The 18782-nt window shown below is 42.4% G+C and overlaps 3 protein-coding genes and 1 non-coding gene across 6 annotated transcripts in view; all 4 read right to left on the reverse strand.

Moving 5' to 3' along the window:
• Positions 1 to 210: 210 nt before the first annotated feature.
• On the reverse strand, positions 211 to 3339 carry LOC115364378 (40S ribosomal protein SA). 2 transcript variants are annotated; one of them, XM_030058918.1, is made up of 8 exons: positions 3276 to 3339; positions 2464 to 2635; positions 2095 to 2213; positions 1483 to 1728; positions 906 to 1034; positions 640 to 799; positions 466 to 492; positions 211 to 349 (listed from the first exon to the last, which is right to left on the reverse strand). In XM_030058918.1, exons 2-8 carry the CDS (start codon positions 2594 to 2596, stop codon positions 255 to 257), a joined length of 909 nt encoding a protein of 302 aa, XP_029914778.1. In that variant the 5' UTR covers positions 2597 to 2635; positions 3276 to 3339; the 3' UTR covers positions 211 to 254. The 2 variants fall into 2 exon arrangements, with proteins under 2 accessions (XP_029914778.1, XP_029914777.1); XM_030058917.1 differs by having other exon boundaries at positions 451 to 492.
• Positions 1839 to 1978, reverse strand: LOC115364524 (small nucleolar RNA SNORA62/SNORA6 family). The gene has a single exon (XR_003928700.1). It is a non-coding gene; the product is annotated as a small nucleolar RNA SNORA62/SNORA6 family (small nucleolar RNA).
• A 1896-nt stretch (positions 3340 to 5235) lies between the features above and the next one.
• slc25a38a (solute carrier family 25 member 38a) lies at positions 5236 to 10781 on the reverse strand. Its single transcript, XM_030059089.1, has 8 exons — positions 10419 to 10781; positions 9409 to 9548; positions 8627 to 8751; positions 8256 to 8340; positions 7918 to 8097; positions 7118 to 7286; positions 6702 to 6862; positions 5236 to 6221 (listed from the first exon to the last, which is right to left on the reverse strand). Exons 2-8 carry the CDS (start codon positions 9421 to 9423, stop codon positions 6099 to 6101), a joined length of 858 nt encoding a protein of 285 aa, XP_029914949.1. The 5' UTR covers positions 9424 to 9548; positions 10419 to 10781; the 3' UTR covers positions 5236 to 6098.
• Positions 10782 to 11778: 997 nt separating this feature from the next.
• LOC115362905 (myosin-9-like) overlaps positions 11779 to 18782 on the reverse strand; it is a 36389-nt gene continuing 29385 nt past the window's right edge. For both annotated transcript variants that reach the window (XM_030056892.1, XM_030056891.1), the window contains 10 exons: positions 18463 to 18675; positions 17394 to 17606; positions 16876 to 17037; positions 16566 to 16694; positions 16264 to 16352; positions 15986 to 16109; positions 15475 to 15683; positions 14732 to 14840; positions 14299 to 14471; positions 11779 to 13602 (listed from right to left, as the gene is read on the reverse strand). In XM_030056892.1, coding sequence (XP_029912752.1) covers positions 13494 to 13602; positions 14299 to 14471; positions 14732 to 14840; positions 15475 to 15683; positions 15986 to 16109; positions 16264 to 16352; positions 16566 to 16694; positions 16876 to 17037; positions 17394 to 17606; positions 18463 to 18675 — 1530 coding nt within the window. In that variant the 3' untranslated portion in view covers positions 11779 to 13493. The remainder of the gene's footprint in view (positions 13603 to 14298; positions 14472 to 14731; positions 14841 to 15474; positions 15684 to 15985; positions 16110 to 16263; positions 16353 to 16565; positions 16695 to 16875; positions 17038 to 17393; positions 17607 to 18462; positions 18676 to 18782) is intronic.

The following is an 18782-nucleotide window of genomic DNA, read 5'->3' on the forward strand; positions in this document are numbered from 1 at the left end:
TAATTTTGTATCATAGTTATGAAATCCCACTGTTTGTGCCTGCACAACTCTTGTTGTCACAGCTTTCACTCAGGTACTGAACAAGGCGGCATGAACAAGAAACTCTAAGTCTCAAAATACCTTTCATGTTCAGTTTTTTAGATGACTTATTAGGCTAACATTGTGACCTTTGGTAAACATAAAAATGAGCACACAAGAACAAAGCCAGGAGTCTGTAAAAAAACAGCTGTTTTATTGTTGTTGAGGTTGGTGATTTAAGACCAATCAGCAGTGGCTCCACCCCAGTCAGAAGCCTGGGCAGTGGGGGCACTGGACCAATCCTCAGTGGCAGGCTGGGTGCTCCAGTCCTCTGCAAGACAAGCAAGTCTAAATTAATGTTCAATATACAGCAATGAGTGAGGAAATTATGAAACTGGGTGGTTCTGGGTGGTTTATGACTCCCCAACTCACCCGAGTATACCTCACCTCCAGCTGGCTTGACAGGAGCAGCGGCTGAAAAGACAAGATTAAGTTTTAATACGAGCACAGAGGCAGTCAATCAGGTTTTCTGACTGAAGGTAGTAAAACTGTATCATGTGTTTGTTTTTTTTCAACAGTCAAAGTAGTGACAGTTTCTCAGTCCAACACAAATGTTCTTACATGCAGGGAACTGCTGGATGGGCACAGATGGCACAGCCACACCCTCAGACCAATCAGCCACCTCAGTCTGGGCAAACTCAGCTGCAGGAGCGGTCCACTCGCCCTGGAATTCCTCCTTGCCAACAGCCTTCTCAGCTGCAGCCTGCTCCTCCTTCTCAATCTGCAATGAGAACACATGCATTATCAACTGTGGGAAACATAATGGACAGAAAACCCCAAGTCGCACTAAATGCAGGATGCTGTAATGCATTTAGAGCCCATTTTACCTCTTCAGGATCCCTGTAGAAGTAAAGATCTGGCATGACCTCCCATGGGTGCTCCCTGGAGATTGTGCCTCTCATTCTCAGAACCTCTCTGGCCAGCATCCACCACATCAGACCCACAGAGTGATGACCCTGCAACACAGACCACAATAGCTCAGGGACGGACAATCTAATGGGTAAAACACTCCCACTCGAACCAGCATCCATATCTGGTTTAGTCTCAAAAATCCAAACATCTGCATGAGTAACAGTTTGTTTTTGTGGCAAGACCTGTGTCCACTTCCCTGAGTAGTACAGAGAGGAGAATAAAGGTCCAGCGATGCTTTAGCACACATCCTACACTCAGCACTGCACAGACAGGACAGTACCAAGCTCTAACAGTGTGCAATACTTTAAATGTTGCTGAACTTTATTTAGCATTATACATAATGCAATGCCTGTTGTCAAAGTAAATTAATCCTGAAAGGGAAAGTCTTTTTTAAGGTCTGCAGAAGTTGATGCCTAAGCCTCCAGGCTGCCAAAAGGGCCCCAAGTCTCACAATGTCCATCCATCATAGTTTTTAAAGCCCATTTGTCTTACCTTGTTATTACAGGGGATGGCAATGTCCACGTATCTGAGTGGGGAGTCAGTATTGCACAGAGCAATGGTGGGGATGTTGACGTAGGAGGCCTCAGTCAGTGGCTGGTGGTCGGCACGGGGGTCCGTCACAATCAGAAGGCGGGGCTCCCTGAAAGCTGCCTGGATCTGGTTGGTGAACGTTCCAGGGGTGAAACGACCGTGGAAGGTGGTGGCACCGGTGGCAGAGGCGAACTTCAGCACAGCTCTCTACAGTAATGGGTGAGGGGGAAAAAAAAGACTATTTAAAATGTTCTGCCAAGTATTTTGCAATTTTTATTTGCACTGTAAAAAGTTGTGATGGCAGTAATGTGATGTATGATTGTGGCTCTGGTCACTATCAAACCCCAGTCATGGGACATAAGTCCTCATGGTGTTAGCGAAAACCCGGCCTGCTTACTCTAGCACACTTCCGACACAGGGACACCAACATTAGCGCCCGGCTTTAATAGTGTGCAAAATTAAATATCAAAGTGAAAAATAAATAAACTCTAGTAAATAAGATCCAACCACACAAAGAGTAACATGACTTCAGTCTAGACACCAGGCAACATCATGTAGACATCAGTGACTTGCCTGTCCAGTGTTCCTGGAGGAGATGACACAGACATCAGCTGGGTTTTCAATAGCAACAATTGCCCTGGCTGCCAGCAGCAGCTTCTCCCAGGTCTTCCTCAGATTGATGATGTACACACCTTGTGAATGAGAGGGATAAGTGAGCATAATTATCTTGTTCACCGAGGGATGCCATGCAACAAAGGTCTGGGCAAACTTCTACAGAGACTGTTGTAGAGATGGTATTTGCCTTTGCCAGCTGAGCTGACAGTACACTGCATAAGTTACCTTTTTTTTTAGCCACTTATGCACAGTGGTTGAAAATTTAGCATTCAGCTTTTACACTCAGTCAGTATGGTGTAAGGCAACACCACAGTGATAATCTCTCACCATCACTTTTTCTTTTGTAGACGTACTGCTCCATCTGGAAGTCCATGTTGGTGCCTCCAAGATGGGTTCCTGCAGCCAGGAACTTCAGCACATCTTCCTCCTTCATCTGAAGGACATCCAGACCTCCGGACATCGTGACCGCTTTCCCTGCGTTACGACTAAGATGGGAGAGCTGGGGGAGAGTGAAAAGCCTGGGTTAAATATATTCTGACCTGCACGCCCATTATCTGGAATGTGACTTCAGCAGCACTTCTCCAGGTGGGCCTGTAGGCTTACATGTTCATTATCGGATCAAAAAGAGATATTAAGACGCCAGTCTGGTTTCATAAATGTTACGCTCATTCTTCATTATTCGCATTATAAAACCCATGTGCATAACAGACACCTGGAGCTGAAAGAATCAGTGTTTTGCTTAAGGACAGTGGCTAACATGGGGCTTGAGCCTAGCACATCCGGTTGAAAATGGTCGTCAAACCACGAGGGTTCACTTATGCTCAAATGTAAAGCCAAGTATTTTAAACCAAAATGATATGCTGGCTTAATAAAAACAGGATCTGCAGGATAGATGCTTTGACTTCGAAACGGGCGCGAGGGGAACAGGATACAACGTGACATGTCACCGAGTGCGCGTGTCAGTAGCTAACAGCTAGGCGCGTTAGCTCGTCTTTTGGAGGACAATTAAAGCTGTATTCCCGCCGTATTCAGTGCAATTACTAGCATGTGGAAAGCGTTTTTCGGTTCTTTGGCCTTATTCTACTTCCTCTAGTGTTATTTGAGAGGTGCTAAAGATAATATGACGTTTTAAAACTCACCACGAAACAACGCCGTATGGAAATCTGGCCACACGGTGGAAAAAGAGGGAGTCGGGAGGAAATGACGTTGGCTTTATAGCCAAACTTGCCGGCGCGTGATTGGCTGTTTATGGTGGTTGTAGTTCTGCTATTTTTCCACTAGGTGGCATCCTACACTGTGGCGACCATGCAGCGGTGTTCTTTTGGGGCTGGTAACTGGAGGTCGGATGAGAATCCCATATTAAGACAATGGGGATGGAAAGACCATATTAAGACAATGCTGAGACGCTGACTCCTCGGTTAAAGACTGCTGTGTTGCAACTTTATTTGCAAGAGATAGCGAGTTCCAGGCAAAGCCATCACAATATGTACACAGTGACAATGCAACAGCTTTGAGAAATATATTTTTTTAAAAATATATGTGGACTATTTTATTTGCAGAGACACTTTGATTTAATGCATCACAAAGGACAGTCACACACAAGGCCACTGTGGTGGGGTTTGGAGAGACTAAACAGAGAAAGACCATAGGATAGGGACGTAGTTTAGTTGGTGCGGGCCTACCTCATGTTGATTTACAGAGGTTTACAGAGGGCAGATGTCAAGGATAGTGGTCGTCATTGATATTTTAAATAAGGCTACAGAAGAAGTGTGGTAATGTGGCACATGAGGGAATAATGTGCCCTGGAGTTGTTTTTCTCTGGGGGAAAAACAAGAGCAAAGAACACAACAAGTGTAGGATAAATGATCAAAATTCTGAGATGTCGATTAAGGTCAATTGATGATGTTTATAAGTAATGTCAGTCTACTGTGTTGCCTCCACTTGTTTTGGTGTTTCCCTGTGAAGTGACTTTTAAACTGTTTTGCAAAAGTGTTTCATAAAAAAAAGGTTTTATTAATGTTATTATTAGTATTAGTATTTAATTTTACACACAGAGGCTCAGAAAGCCTGTATTTTTGCTTTTGGTGATGTTTTAACCTCAGTAAATCTGACACCACGCTCTGTGTCAAGGTCATTATAAAGAGATTGATTCCAAAGTAAAGAGGGAAAGCAACATTGACTGTGACAGTTGTGTGTGAGTCGTTGACGTGTGCTAGGTCCAGTACTCTTGGTATGGATGGCGTCATGAAGTTGAAATGGAATATTGATCAAAAATTGCCGATTTGTGTGTGTCAGCCATGACTGACCCATGATGGCACTTGCTGACTGCACATAATGGAGTCAAAAATGTGATATGAATGTGATATATAATCAGATTGACTTTATTGTCCTGAGGGACAGCAAGAATGATATTTTGACTGAGACAACCTCCACCGAAACTAAAAGAGGCTTAGAAATTCATTGCTGCGTAACTATGCTATTCCAGTGGTTAGAGTCTAATCTTAAGTAGCTTAATATCTTACTTTTTCATGACACGCTCATTGTCCTCAGCTCCCATTTGATGTCACGGCACCACACCCCCTCCACTGCTTATCTCTGTCTTACACAGAACTGCGATAAATCAGTGGCAGTCCCTGTCCTAGTAGTCTGGTGCAATAAATTATGCATTAGGCTTATGGTGTTCTAATCTCTGAGGGCACCTCTGATACTTTGACACTACACCTAACTGTGTGTGCTGCCTCTTCGTGAGAATTTTATATCTTATACAACCATAAAAAGACACAGATAAGAAAGTCTGATACAGCAGGTTTGTTCTGGTTCTGCAACCTGATGGCTGTGATTTATGAATAATGTAGGACAGAGAGGGAATGTCTGGTGCAAATATCAGTCTGGGTTGAGCTTGTTTTCATGATATGGTGAAGACTTTTGAGCCTAGGACATGAATTCAGGATATCATGTGAAATAGTTGCCTTTGCTGCAGACCTTTGTTTCGGAGGTCAGGCCTCAGGTGCCGATGTCAACAACTATGTCACTTCCCGCTGAATCATTTACAGTGAAAGCCATAGAGGGTCAGAAAAACAAAATACCAAGAGGAGAATATTCTGGGTGCAGAACAAAAGTTATTTTTATTTTCTTAAAAAAGGTAAATAGTTTAATGAACAGAATATTTATTACAATATCACTTCAAATGTCATCAAGACACAAATCGTTACATTTTAAAACAAATCAACTGTACAGATCAAAAGGACCACAAGAACAGCCTTTTCTATATTAGCACAATGTTATAAGAATAAAAATAAAAAAATTGGCCATCTTTTGACATCATAAGGAAAAGGCTGGCAGACGCCCAAGCTAATTGTCTACATTAGCTTGACTCCCCAGGTTTTAGTCCGTGCCAACACCCATAAAAGAACTGCAGATTAAAGTGCATTATATAACTCCTAAGCTTTATCTGGCACATGCTTAGCAATAAAAGATTGTGCCACTGCAGTCTTTATCTGAGGTAAAGTGGATATGCTCAAGCTACTATTGGAAACCAGGGAAACTATCACTGAGGAATTACCACAGGGTTACTGCTAAAACATCTTTTTCAAGTTACTAAGCACAAACAACAGTTGACAGAGTCTGGGGAAATGCAAATCTGTGGATTCCAGTTCTTACACAACAACCCAGAGAAACACATCTCTGCCTCTCTTGCAATGTGCGTGGCTGTCATGACATGACATGACTGCCATGCAGGGCAAAACCTTTCTTTGCTCATCGAGCTGCATCTCATTATTGTGAAATAAGTCAGTGTTGCAGTCCATGAGCACTCTTATTTACACAGTGTGCTCACAAAAGGCTACTGCAGCGTCTTCTTCCTGCTCGCTCTTTATTGTCCCTGTCTAGCTTCATGCAGAGGCCTGACATTTCTCTCTTACTCTCTTTTCTCTCGTTCACAAACTCACTATCGATGAGCCCGTTCAAGACTTCAGCCCGATGCGGGTCATCATCTGCTCATACACTGTCCATGCCATGGCAGCCATCATGGTCCTTCTCAGCGAGCGTGGGACTGCACCTCTGAAGAAGCCCTGCAGCCCGTGTTCCTGAGAGAGAGAGACAGGAGAGAGGCCCTGTTTATTGTACTGAAAACATAGTTTATCAAAGTTGCAAGAAGCAATTTTTGACACCACATTTTAATATGAGAGCATATACAAATCATAACAGCCTCTGCTTTCGCATTTTAGTCTTTATTTTAGTCGTTTTTTTTTTTTGTTTTGTTTTGTTTTTTTTTTAGCTGTCTGTCTTTGCTCTTTAACCTCATCAACAATAACTTTGGTACGTTACTGTTGTTGGTAAGACACACTAAAGAGCATATGGGCAAACTCTATGGCCTCACCTATAAATGAATTAAGTCAAATGCATCACACAACATTTCTACTTCTGGAGAAGACAGTTGGCCTTTTATCTGAATTTCTCAAAATAAACCATGACCTAAACAAGGCACAAGGCTATAGCCGGCATAGAAATCATTCCCAGCAAGATGGTCATAAACATTTTAAACGTCATGAGTGTGAGATAGGTACCATGTAGATGTATTTGATGGCATCGGCTGTCCTCAGCTGTGTGCTCACTTGGACGTGCGTTTTGACCACATCGGCGGGTTGGGTGATCAGGGAGGCCAACACACCGGCCAGGACCCCGCAGCTGAAGTTAGCCACAGGAGCATAAGCAGACGTGCTGATCTCTGAAAGACAGATGTCGATTTTCATTTTAAGTCTTCAGCTTGGCGTTTATAGTTTAAGATAAGTTCACTTGTTTTCAATTCGATTTTAAAAAAATAAAAATACAGATATAAACAGATGCACATAGAAATGGCTACAACAGAGCAGAAGTCGGTAAGGTGGCTAAAATGTGTTAATTTTGTGTCCTTCACTTTTGATGACTCAAATTGACTGTATGCTGCTGGTTTGTGCCAAATGATCTCTGGCTAAATATTTACCCTTTGGCAGCGAGGCCTTGGTCTGGCTGTAGAACATGACGTAGATGCCAGAGAAAGGAGCATCTCTGATAAGAGTAGGCATGAGGCCGGAGAACAGAGCCTTGGGGCCTTCAGTCTGACACACACAGCGCAGAGCCCCGGCAACACTCCCATAGTTATATCTGCCACTCTGAAAGAACAACACAACCATTTTACACCTCAAGGAATCACTCTGCTGAGTTTGAATCAAATAAAAACATCATTTATGGCGATGTCTTAATACATAAATGCAAAAATAGCCTTTCTTTTGCCTGAGATGTCTAGATATAGTATTTCTTTATATTATATTGGTTATTTAAAAATAATGTTGTGTTGGCTTTGTGGCATTATTAGTATTATTAATATTATCTATACTTAGTTAGTTAGTTAGTTAGTTAATTATGTATTTATTTTCACATTTTGTGGTTTTAAAATAAATAAAATAAAGAATATTTCCACCACTGGTTATATGTTTTTTTTTTTTGCCTTTTAACTTGGGCAAATCAAAGGAAATGAAATCAACATCCAGTAAGTACAAACCAAAACTCCATCCAATTATTTGTTTGTTTGCCCGACCTCACACTGGTTAAGCGGAAAATTGTGCCAGTTTATCCATCAGCAGCCTTGAGTTACACTTATAGCAGTGGGGGAAGTTAATCTTTGATCAGTACATGCAATCAGGGAAATTTGGCTTAGCCAGGTGTAATTTTTGCTGACTAGCTTCCACATGGGTGGCCTCAAGCCAACTCAGTCCACACACACATTCCTCTGCCTGTGCTCACCTCAAAGCGCGTCTTGATGACAGTGACAGGCAGCATGAAGACCCCTGCCACCGTTCTGGCCCCGACTCCCAGCATCATGGCCTCAATGGCCCCGAGGCTCCTGTCCTGGCAGAAGTGCTGCTTCAGGGAGTAGTAGGTGCTGAAGTAGATCCCCACGCCCGGGATGGTCCGCACAAACGACTAGAGAGACAATGCAGGACAGACGTTTAAGAAGCATTCCAGGACAGGCTGCAGCGCGGTGCAAATCTGAACTTGCAGAAGTGACCGTACACACAGACTTTCAACAGAAAAATGATGGGGTATATGTGTGGGCTCAGAAGACAGAAAGGTGCTCTTACTGGTGACACGCCTTTCCACAGTCCGAGCAGCTTCTCTGTCCGCACAACGCTCAGGAGCACCGTCACCATCCCCACTCTTGCCGAACTGAAAACACAAGGCAAATATTGAGATAAGCTGATGTAAAGGAAATCAACCAGAACTAATCAATGGTGCTGTCATATGCAGGGCATGTGCAGCTTGTGTGATGTAAGGTTTGTTAGACGTAAAGCGCCTTGTTGTTAGTGATCTTGTCAATAAAATGAATGCAGTAGAGGTCACAAGGCCAAAGGGCATGTGATAGACACGGTGACATTTAGTTGCTATATAAGACACAAGCATGTGTGGCTGATATGGCATCTCCTGTTTCGATGTTAACTACGCACAGACTCACCCGGGCTGCACAGTGCTCTGCAGCGTCTGCAGACGGGTCTTGACCAGGTCTAGAGGCTGGAAAAGCAGCGTGGAGCAGGTCCCGCTGAGGGAGCCACACATGAAGGCTTTGATAACAGGGTGAGCCTGAAGTGTGAGGAGAATGGGATGGAGAGAGGAGGACGCAGAGAGAGAGAGAGCAGGGAGGGAGACGGTTAAAGTCAGTTTCACACCAGCCTGGTGGAGTGCCCCTCTGAATGTGCAGGAAGGCCACTGAGCATGAGCCGTGAGCAACGTCGAGCATTTACTGTGTGAACAAATGTCAAAGAAAAACTAAGACAGATAATAGTTAATAATGGTTCTTTGAAAGAAAAAAAAATTACGTCATCCAAATTTGAACGGGCTCCTCTCAACACAGTTAGTTTCTGTTCTCCAGCACAAAGCACCTCTGATGTCGCTTTGAATTCATCACTTATCATAAAGTATTAGTTTACTAATGTGGTGGCACAATCATGCGCAAGGGAGTTTGACAAAATCGGACAGGATGCCCTGACCTTGAATTATGAGGCTGCCAAAGACGCAACGATAAAGGATGGCCACCAAGGTCATGATGAACTCATCAAACCAATTTTAAAATACATACAGTCACTGATATAACTGTAAGCTGAAATTCACAATCAATCTAACATGCTGTTCCCTTTGTTCAACTGAAAAAAACACAATCATATACTTCACTCACAATCACTTAATTCAGCTATCACTGTGATTCAGCATGCAATGTTATTCTTAAGCATTAAGACTCACCAGAGAGAGTTCCATGGATCTTCAAAAAGATGATGAATGGATGCAAGATTCTTCCAATGCAGAATGAAAAATCTTCAGTTCTTGCTCTCCTTTTCAGACTTCACTCTGCTGCTGATCTTTCTGCAGTGTTTGCAACAGTCCTGCAAGGAAAGCAGTGAGAAGTTATTGGGCTATTAGTTCAGTAATGTAGTCGGTACCTTTACATATCACAAATAATATGCTAATAATAGCTATTCAGCACTGATGCTGAGAGCTACCGTCTTAATATCTGGGCTGTCTCTTACAGATGTTGATGGAGAGTGCGCCTGCCCTGCTATGCCTCTGTCTGGAGGGTCACACAGATACCAAGGACTAAATATATGAACCAGCTGACCAGCCCTCTGTCTCTGATTTGCGTCCACCTGACACACAGCTATTCATTAACTAATCAGAGCTTGTCATGCTACATATTAGGCTGAGCATGGATATGAGGTACTTGATTCAGGCTGCGCATGCTTTTCACGTGAGTGTGAGCTTGGCCACATGATGGACTGAGGACATGGTATGTGTGCGTTTGTGTGCTGAAAAGCATGTTGTGCAGGGCTGGACTCAGAACAGGGTGTCTGAAATGTCTGAAACCACTGGGATCATTTTTTTCTAACTGGTTTCACACTGGATGTAAGCATAGATCAGGGGTCTATGTAGGGTGCCTTGCAGTTATGATAATGGTTTCCCTACAGTCCCTGACCAGTCAGACACTGTAGAGACAACATGGGAAGTAAAAAAAAAAAAAAACCTGCATGCATTTGTTCAACCAGATAACAATACTAATATAACAATAAAAAGAAGGTTTAATGTGCAGTGTAAATAAGTTAATGGCTCATCTTATCCAGTATCTCAAAAGCCTGATAACTCTTGACACTGCATTAACAGCATCCACAGGGCAAAACAGCCCTAAATAGAGACGTATGCTTGGCTATTTCTTAGATAACTCAGAGCATAAGTTAAATTCTTCTCTTATACCGACTTACCTTGCGTTTCCTCAATTTCTGTAGGATGACTAATGTTAGCCTAAGCACTGGTATAACCGCTGTAATGTTAGAACGCGGTAAAAATCAGAAAGAAAAAAAAAATGCCAGTAGACAGACAGACAGAGAGACAGGTCTTTGGTGTAATAAAGCAAGGTGGTTCTCGCTTTCCTCGGTCACCGTCCCTATCAAAATTAAACAACCTAGGTTTCCAAATGTCAAATTTGACTAAGTCCCTGAGACCTGTTGTAGAAACAAGAGCACATTCACGGTGAAAGCGCCTGGTCTCTGTCTCTGGTGAGGAAATGAAGAGCGTCTCCGCTCATTCACAAGTTAAACCGGCCGGTTCCTGTTCAGCGGCGCAGTGTGTCGTAACCCCGCCGAGGCCCCGCCCACCCCGGAGCCTCCTGCCGTCTGATTGGCTATCCCAGCTGACCCACTAATGTGTTGATTAAAGTGTAACCCCAACTATCCAAGTCCCAAAATTTAACAGACCCGAGTATCAGCTGTAAAATTTAATTACTAGGAATAAATGATTCAAAAGTATAGTTAGTCCACAGCCTCTCAAGAGCATTAATAAGAGGAAGCGTTATCCTTATGTTAGTTATCCTTGTCCCGAGTTGTGTTAACAGAAATACAAAACGCTGATGTACTTGAAAATGACGCTGCAGTCATAGTCAAGGCAAGATTTTGTAGATCTTCTCCAAACCCCAACTCAGTGGGACGAGTTCGTTCACTGATCAGTTTATCACTAAATATCATGAATAGGTGATTATTTTCACGAGCGCTTGAAAGTATACCAGGTGCATTTATAAAAAAAATGTACTATTTCTCATATCAGAAAAAAATGCACCTTGCAGCATGTTGAATTACCTGTTTACTTGATATTAAATTGTTTTCCCGTAGTGCAATCACTGAGTCATGTCTTCATTAAATGTGTTAAACTAAAAAACTGCTTTGATAGAACATGTAACCACACACACACAAACATGGGAAATAAATAGAAAAACACTAAAGACAAAAGGTCGGTTCTCACCCAGATTTCTCCATCCCAGTGCATTGTATTGTGCCCAGTGGTAAAACCGGTTCAGACTTGCCACATTATTATGCCATGCTACTGTGGAAGCGCAGAGTGCCCTCTGCTGGTGGTATTGCCACATTTCAAAAACATGTTTTTGATGGTGAAGTTTTAGTAAACCTCAAGCAAAGTTGAACTTTTAGTCAAGTCAAGATTTTAACTTAAAACCATCACATAAATGAGTAGGAAATAAATATCAAGACACAGATGTTCTCATTTTGCAGTTTAGAAAGCCTCTTTATTGCAATAATACCAACATTTCATAAGTCATCTCAAGGTTTAATAACTTCCAGAGGCGCAGACAGAAAATTTAACATTACAAAAAAATTAAGGAGATGCATTTTTTTCCATGTGTTTTTTTTTTTTTTTTTAATTCTTCCTTGGTTTGGTTTTCCTTGGTTTCTAAGTGCGAAAGAGAGTGATCCTTTTATTTGTGAGCCATTATTCTTACGAACACATTCCTCTCACTTCCCAGCAGTGTGAGCCAAAAGCCACCCCTGAGCACAGCCTGTGGGGTTTACATAATGCAGACCTTAAGCCCTGAAACACACTGCATGTTAACACAGCCGTTCATCTGATAGATCTATTCAAAACCTGACCGGATATTTCATCTAAGGTGCCAACTTGGTGCCAACTCCCTATATCTATGTTAAGCCGTTGCCAGTCAGGGTACGGTTTATGGGAGTGTCAGAGCTGCAATACCGAGCCATGTCACCTCATCGAAGTAGCAGGGCTTTCCCCTTCCTTCTGAATCTCCATTTATTCTGTAAAAACTTGAATTCCTTCACCCCCACCAAGCTGTGCCCTGAGAATACAGTGTGTGCTGTGAGTAATAAACTACCCCATCACCCCGTTTAAGATTTACCCTGCATATTAATAAAAACATTGATAGTAGTAAAGAAACAAATACAAAAATCAATGCGTGTCCAGAGGGGGGGGCGCTTGCACAGTATAATGTAGCTGCATATAAGGCTTTAGTGTGTGGGCATGTGTATGTGTGTGTGTGTGTGTGTGTGTGTGTATGTGGGCAGCTAGTGTGCATACTATAAGAACATGTGCACAGTGTGTCAGAAATTTTAAAGCGTCTGTTCAACGTACATTTGTCCTCTCTATCAATGTTTGAATTAAATGCACCAATGCAGTGGTTTATCAAGTCAAGGCTTAAGTTTTACATCTCAGTGCAAAATTAAGAAATTTCGGCACAGTCACAACCAAATGCCTACAGTATGCATCAATGAGTCTCCAATTGTGTGTTGCTGCATCTAAATCCCTCTCTTAAGTCATGTTTGCACATTAAACATGTCTCTATCAAATTATCAAGCCCAAAAGCATGTCGAGTCATGTGGCGAGTACTAACCACAGCTACATTAATAGAATACATTTCAGCACGTCAGCCTCCATTATAAACTGAGGCGAGAGAGCGCGAGCAAGAGCCATAATAAAACATGTAGTACTTTCATACTTAACCATAATAAAAAAAAAACTTCTGAATAAAATACAAATCTATAGATCATGATATTACTTTGGTCCCCTTCGAGTAATCTGTCTTCATTTATTTATTTATACTTCTTCCTTTGTTTTTCTTTCTTCAATTTAAAAAAATAGATCCTGAATCAGGACTATTACAATCAGAATGTTTCCTTATAAAAATATCATTCATTTTCTTTTGTTTTCCCAGAGAATGAAACATGAAGCACAAGAAAAGAAATTTGGCCCAAAATAGTGTGTGTATGTGTGTGTTTAAGTATATATCAACATGGTGATTGTCTTGAGTTTACTGGCTTCTGTATGTGTGTGGCTGTATCAAGTGTGCATAGATTGTCAGATCGGAGAGACTAGGAAGAATTAATCCCTGCCTCTAGTTCATACAATATTCTGATGTTTGTGTTCCTCTCCGTTCAGTAGGTGCAGTTACGTGTGCTCAGGTGTGTCTGTATTTGGGTCGGTCTATTAATGATGCAGTTCAATCCTGGAAGGAGCCAGTGGACACTTGTGGCTGTTCATTCAGGCTTGGGCTCAGGGGTCTCGCTCTTGGGCTCACTCTCTTCGTCGCTCTCCACGCCTGCACGGCTGATGATGCGGCGCATGGTGTAGGGGACGTCGCCGCGCCTGCAACAGGAAAAAAAAAAAGCATTGTTGTGGTGAGGTCAAGTCATGCAAGGTGAGGGTAAAAATGGAGATCTTGATTGAAATAAAATACCGTAATTTTGCATTTAGTATCTACTATAAGCAGATTAAGGTACAATTTTGCAGCGATAGCCCATAAGAAGAGATATGTTTCAGAGTAAATTACACACAGCCATTTGCAGATTTTCCATTTTCACATTTGCCATTTCATAACAGAGTGTCACAATGTGTAAAACGTGCCAATGTGTCGGAACTGACAAACAACAACTGTCCCCAAATTTAGGCCCTGTGTAGGAACCATTTATGTAACCCTTGTACACACGACTACATTAAACTATCAGTGAGAGCTAGGGGTGTAATGGTTCATTGCAATTGCATAGTTTATTTCTTTTTGCAGATCGATTCAGCTGAATTGGCAGAATTTGTAAACAGAGTGAATCATTCTGACTTAAGCCTGAAACAATATGAAACGCTTCAATCGATGCTGAAAAGAAAAGTGTTGATTTGAAAGAATACGTTGAAACCTTTGTTTTTTTCCTTTCTGTAATATTTACTGTTTAAGTAATTCTGCTTTAAAACCTAGTTGACAATTATTGAATTGACTGGCTGGTAAACCAAAGATTCCCACCCCTCATGAGAACAATTGACTCTCGGGGAGTCTTCAGCGCCTTTGCCCACCTGAGCTTGCTCTTGAGGGAGCTGACTTCACGGTTCATGGCGTCCGCCGACTCTGTGGCGTCCTCCAGTTCCCTCTGCAGTTTCCTGCGGTTGGCGTTGGCTCTCTGAGCCTCTTCCTCAGCCTCCTCCAGCTGCCGCTTCAGTTGTTTCATGCGGGAGTTCAGTTTATCGGCCTGGAAAAACAAATGAGCGCACACAACACATCAGCTGAAAATGTTTACCAATCACCATTTTGAACTTCAAAGTGCATTTCGGCACCAAAATCACATACAGTCTGCTCATGGATGACATGAGTATATATGCATACGCAAGTTTCAGATCTACACAAACTTTATAATAAAACCCTGACAGCACATGCCTGAACAGGGATATCGAAATAGCAAGTGCAAAGCTTCTGTGATGGAGATTTGACACATAATGGGAAGTGTCTGACCTGGTCTTTGTACTGCTCCGTGTTGCGTCTCTCATCATCCACCTGCAGGATGACCTCTTTCAGCTTCTTCTCCGTGCGTCTCACCAGCTTGGTGGCTGCCTGCCTCTCTCTAGGTCAGAAACACAACGTGGGTCAAAAAGTCATTTGCTGTCTGTTTACCATGACTTTGTGCCAGTGTTAATGGCTTTATTGTGATATGTGTCCTGTACAAATTTCAGTATATGCAATTACTTTTTACCATTGTGTTGGGTACATTTTTTAAGTTTACAGAACTGAAATATATAAGACAGTCCATGAGACATTTACACAGCTCGTCTCATATTAAGTCATATAATCTTGTTTTTTTTTTTTTTTTTTTTTTTTACAGCAAGTGAGAAAAGATCTGCCAGAGAGATGAGATAATCCCACATTTCCAGTGATGTTTCACTTGTTTCATGATGTTTTTATTAGGAACCAGTATTAATATGTTGAAACACAGCAGAATAAGACAGATCAGCCCGCTAGTATCAAAAAAATGACTCAAAACAATCCTGGAGGCAAGTTGATCAACACTGGAAATAAGTGGGATGATCTCATCCCACTGTCAGATTGTTTTTACTTGTAAGAGAAACAAGCTGTTAACACTGAACATGAGACTAAGTGACTTGTTATGATGATTTTTGTGCAGTGCATGTTTGTTTATCAGCTGTATAATATGTACAGTTGTTTTTTTTTTTTCAAACATCTTTTTTAGCCAGACTCACCTTGTCTCGGTGTCGAGCTGTTCCTCCAGCTGGGCGATCTTTGCCTCCAGAGCGGCGATGGAGGCCTTGTACTTGGACTTGACGGTTCCCTCCAGCTCCTGCAGCTTCAGCTTCAGCTCCTTGTTCTGACGCTCCAGCTGGGCACGAGCTCCCTCGATGCGCTGGGAGGTGCTGCGCTCGGCAGTCAGCTCCACATTCATCTGGTCAGTCTAAAGGACAGTGGAAGAAGGAATGTTAAGTTGTGCTGAATACTGCACTGTGACAAGGAAGAGTTTTTGAAGGCCAACACGATGGAGAGATAGAAATACAGTATTGTGGATTAGCACTTTAACGAGCTGCCAACCCAGATAAAAACCTATCATTACTATGAAGTTGAACCAAGAATTTTGGAGTCCCGTGGTGTCAATACTATGTCAGACAAGGTGAGACTATGATCAGGAAACTCTTCACTCCATCCCATTCCAGTTTAGGCTTTAACAGGCTGATTTCACTCATTCTTCAGTCTACAGACCTGCAGCAGGGCCCTCTTCAGTCTGTCGTTGACCAGCTCGGTATTGCACTGCTCCTCCTCCAGCTCCTCCTCCAGTTGAGCAATACGAGCCTCCAGCCTTCTCTTCTCCTCTGCAACCTGGGCACTGAGAGCCAAAGAGAAGAAAGGTGGGAAAGGGAAGATGAAAAGAGAAAGAAAGAAAAAGGGAGATTGACCAAAACAGAAAAGTGGGTCATTAGCAGGCAACGCAGATGGTGAAAGTGCTTTGACATCTCAATAACAATAAAGATGTGTCTTACTTCTTGGTGGCCTGATTATTTATCTCATCCTGCAGCTCGTCTCTCTCCTGCTGGGCCTGTCTCTTCACCCGCTCTGCAGCCGCCAGCTCCTGAAGAGATATAACCAAACAAGGAGTGGTATGTTGAAAGTGTGTGAGGGCAGTTTAGTGGTTTTCATAATTTAAGTTTACACTGACAAATGAGTTAAAACTGCCAGCAAAAATAAGTGGTTTGATGGAATCTTATTTATATAATCATCCACTTTTGGCGGGTTAATAAAGAATGGGGGAGCAAAACAGAAAGAGCGAGGTGTGCAAACTAACCTCCTGCATCTGGATCATTTCAGCCTCCATGCTCTTCAGTTTCTTCTCAGTTTCCTTGGCCTGGGCGAGGATCTCCTCTCGGGACAGACGAGTGTCCTCCAGCTCCCTGACAACCTCCTTCATCTGAGCCTGATAGAGGAAAAAAAAATCAAGTGTAAGATTCAGTCAAGACAATTGATAAATGAAGGAAGGCACTCAAGAGGACAGGTCTTAAACTGAGAAGATTATTTGGGTAGGTATATTTGACATATAGTTGACTTGGCATGGGCAGAAAAGCCTCTTCTCTGTACTGAAGGCATTTAGCATTTACCTGGAGCTTCTTCAGCTGTTTCAGGGCCTCTTCACGGTTCTTGTTGGCCATGTCGATGGCTGCCTCCAGCTCCTTCAGGTCCAGCTCCAGTTTCTTACGTGCCGCCACTGCAACAGAGCGCTGCTTCCGCTCATCCTCCAGCTCCAGCTCCATCTCACGCACCTGAGGAACACAGACTCTGTTTCAGGCATTTCCCATGATGGAGAGCAGAATGACTGTGCCTGTATGCACAGTGTCAGTTTTATTAGTTTTTAATTTTCTGCATACTCTTTGAGTGGTATGTCTATCCCTTATCCTTTCTTGGATCTTTGTCATAATATTAATTTAATTGTTATTAAATCATGTTATTAGTGAATTACACTAACTAAAATATCATATTTTAGTCAGTGAGACAGGAAATGAACATGGTATGTACATAACAGTGACATGACAGTGTACATTGTCTCTTGGCTGGCCAATCTAGCTCCAAGTTATAAATCAAAGAGGGAATGTTAAGCACACATGAAGTTGTCCTGTACCTGTTTGATCAGGGCCCTCTTCTTCTCCTCTCCCATCTCGTCACGTCCGGCCAGGTCCCTCTCATACTGGGCTTTCATAGCCTGCATGTTGACTTCCAGACGCAGCTTGGCGTCCTCGGTGGCCTGCAGCTCGTCCTCCAGCTCCTCCAGTTGGGTCTTCATTTCCTCCAGCTGCTGCTCCAGGCCGCGCTTGGACTTCTCCAGCTCATGGACCTGCAGGATAGGGATGGATAATAGGCCTCATTCACCAAACTTTCGGAAGAAGAATTTTTTTCTTTAAGCCCACTTACATAGTTTTCATTTGGGATTTGTTCTTAGGTAAGAACAGAATAACTGTGGTCTTTTAAAATGAATTAACACCACACTAACACCTTAATTCATCTTTTTTTTTGTGCCAGAGATTTGCGATCAAACTTTTTTTTTTTTTACTTAATCAGTTGTGCCACTGTATCAGCTTCCCCTGACACAGTGTTCACTGAACGAGTAATGCTGTAGCATGTCATGCTGCCTATCCCATATTTTTTTCTTGTTATTCTATACCCACTACTGACGCTACACAATACAACAGCTCATTTGGTGTTCACTTCTTGCAGCAGGACCTCCACTTCAGAACTACTGAATTTTTTCTTTTACTTTTTTTTTTTTTTTTTTTTTTTTACATCCCAGTGCAGTGCACCATCTTCAGAATATTATTTGGACATTCTTGACTTCTCCCAACTTGATAAATTTCTGTGTGTGATTTTTGTGTGTGCATAAGGCCCTGCAGTCTCATGCCCTTTTATGGGTACTGACATATGCTAATTAGTATCAACTATCATGTGCTTTCAAATCATTCTAAGAACACAGGTGTAAATAATTCAATGTTTTAAGAAAATCTAAAATCTGTCACAGATTTTAGACAGGGCCTTATTAAAGAACAAATTTAAGAAAAAAAACTTGCAGGAGTAATGGGAGAACAGACTAAATGACAGCAGACATGATTTTAAGTGCTGCATGAACACATGTTCAATGTCCGAGGACCACAACCTTTGAAAACACACTATGCATAAAAAAATTTGGGCCAACTTACATTCTTGCCAACATCATCCTTGGAGGATACCAGGTCCTCCATTTCAGCCCGCAGCAGTTTGTTGTTGCGGTCCAGTTCTTCCTTCATGTCCATCAGAGATTCCAGCTCGCGGGTTAAAGCCAAGGCTCTGGTCTCCTTCTCTCTGGCCTCGGCCTCAGCGCGGTCTCGCTCCTCTGCATAGCGAGCAGAGACGTTCTTCTCCTCTGCAAGCATCTACAGAGAGCCAGGGAGACCAAGAATTGAAGTTAGTTTTGTGAAGCTATGATGAAGAGCTAGATGTGATTTCACTGCCCTCTAAACTTAATCTGAAGATTACTATG

This window comes from Myripristis murdjan, chromosome 8 (assembly GCF_902150065.1).
Source record: "Myripristis murdjan chromosome 8, fMyrMur1.1, whole genome shotgun sequence".
NCBI classification, from domain to species: Eukaryota; Metazoa; Chordata; class Actinopteri; order Holocentriformes; family Holocentridae; genus Myripristis; species Myripristis murdjan.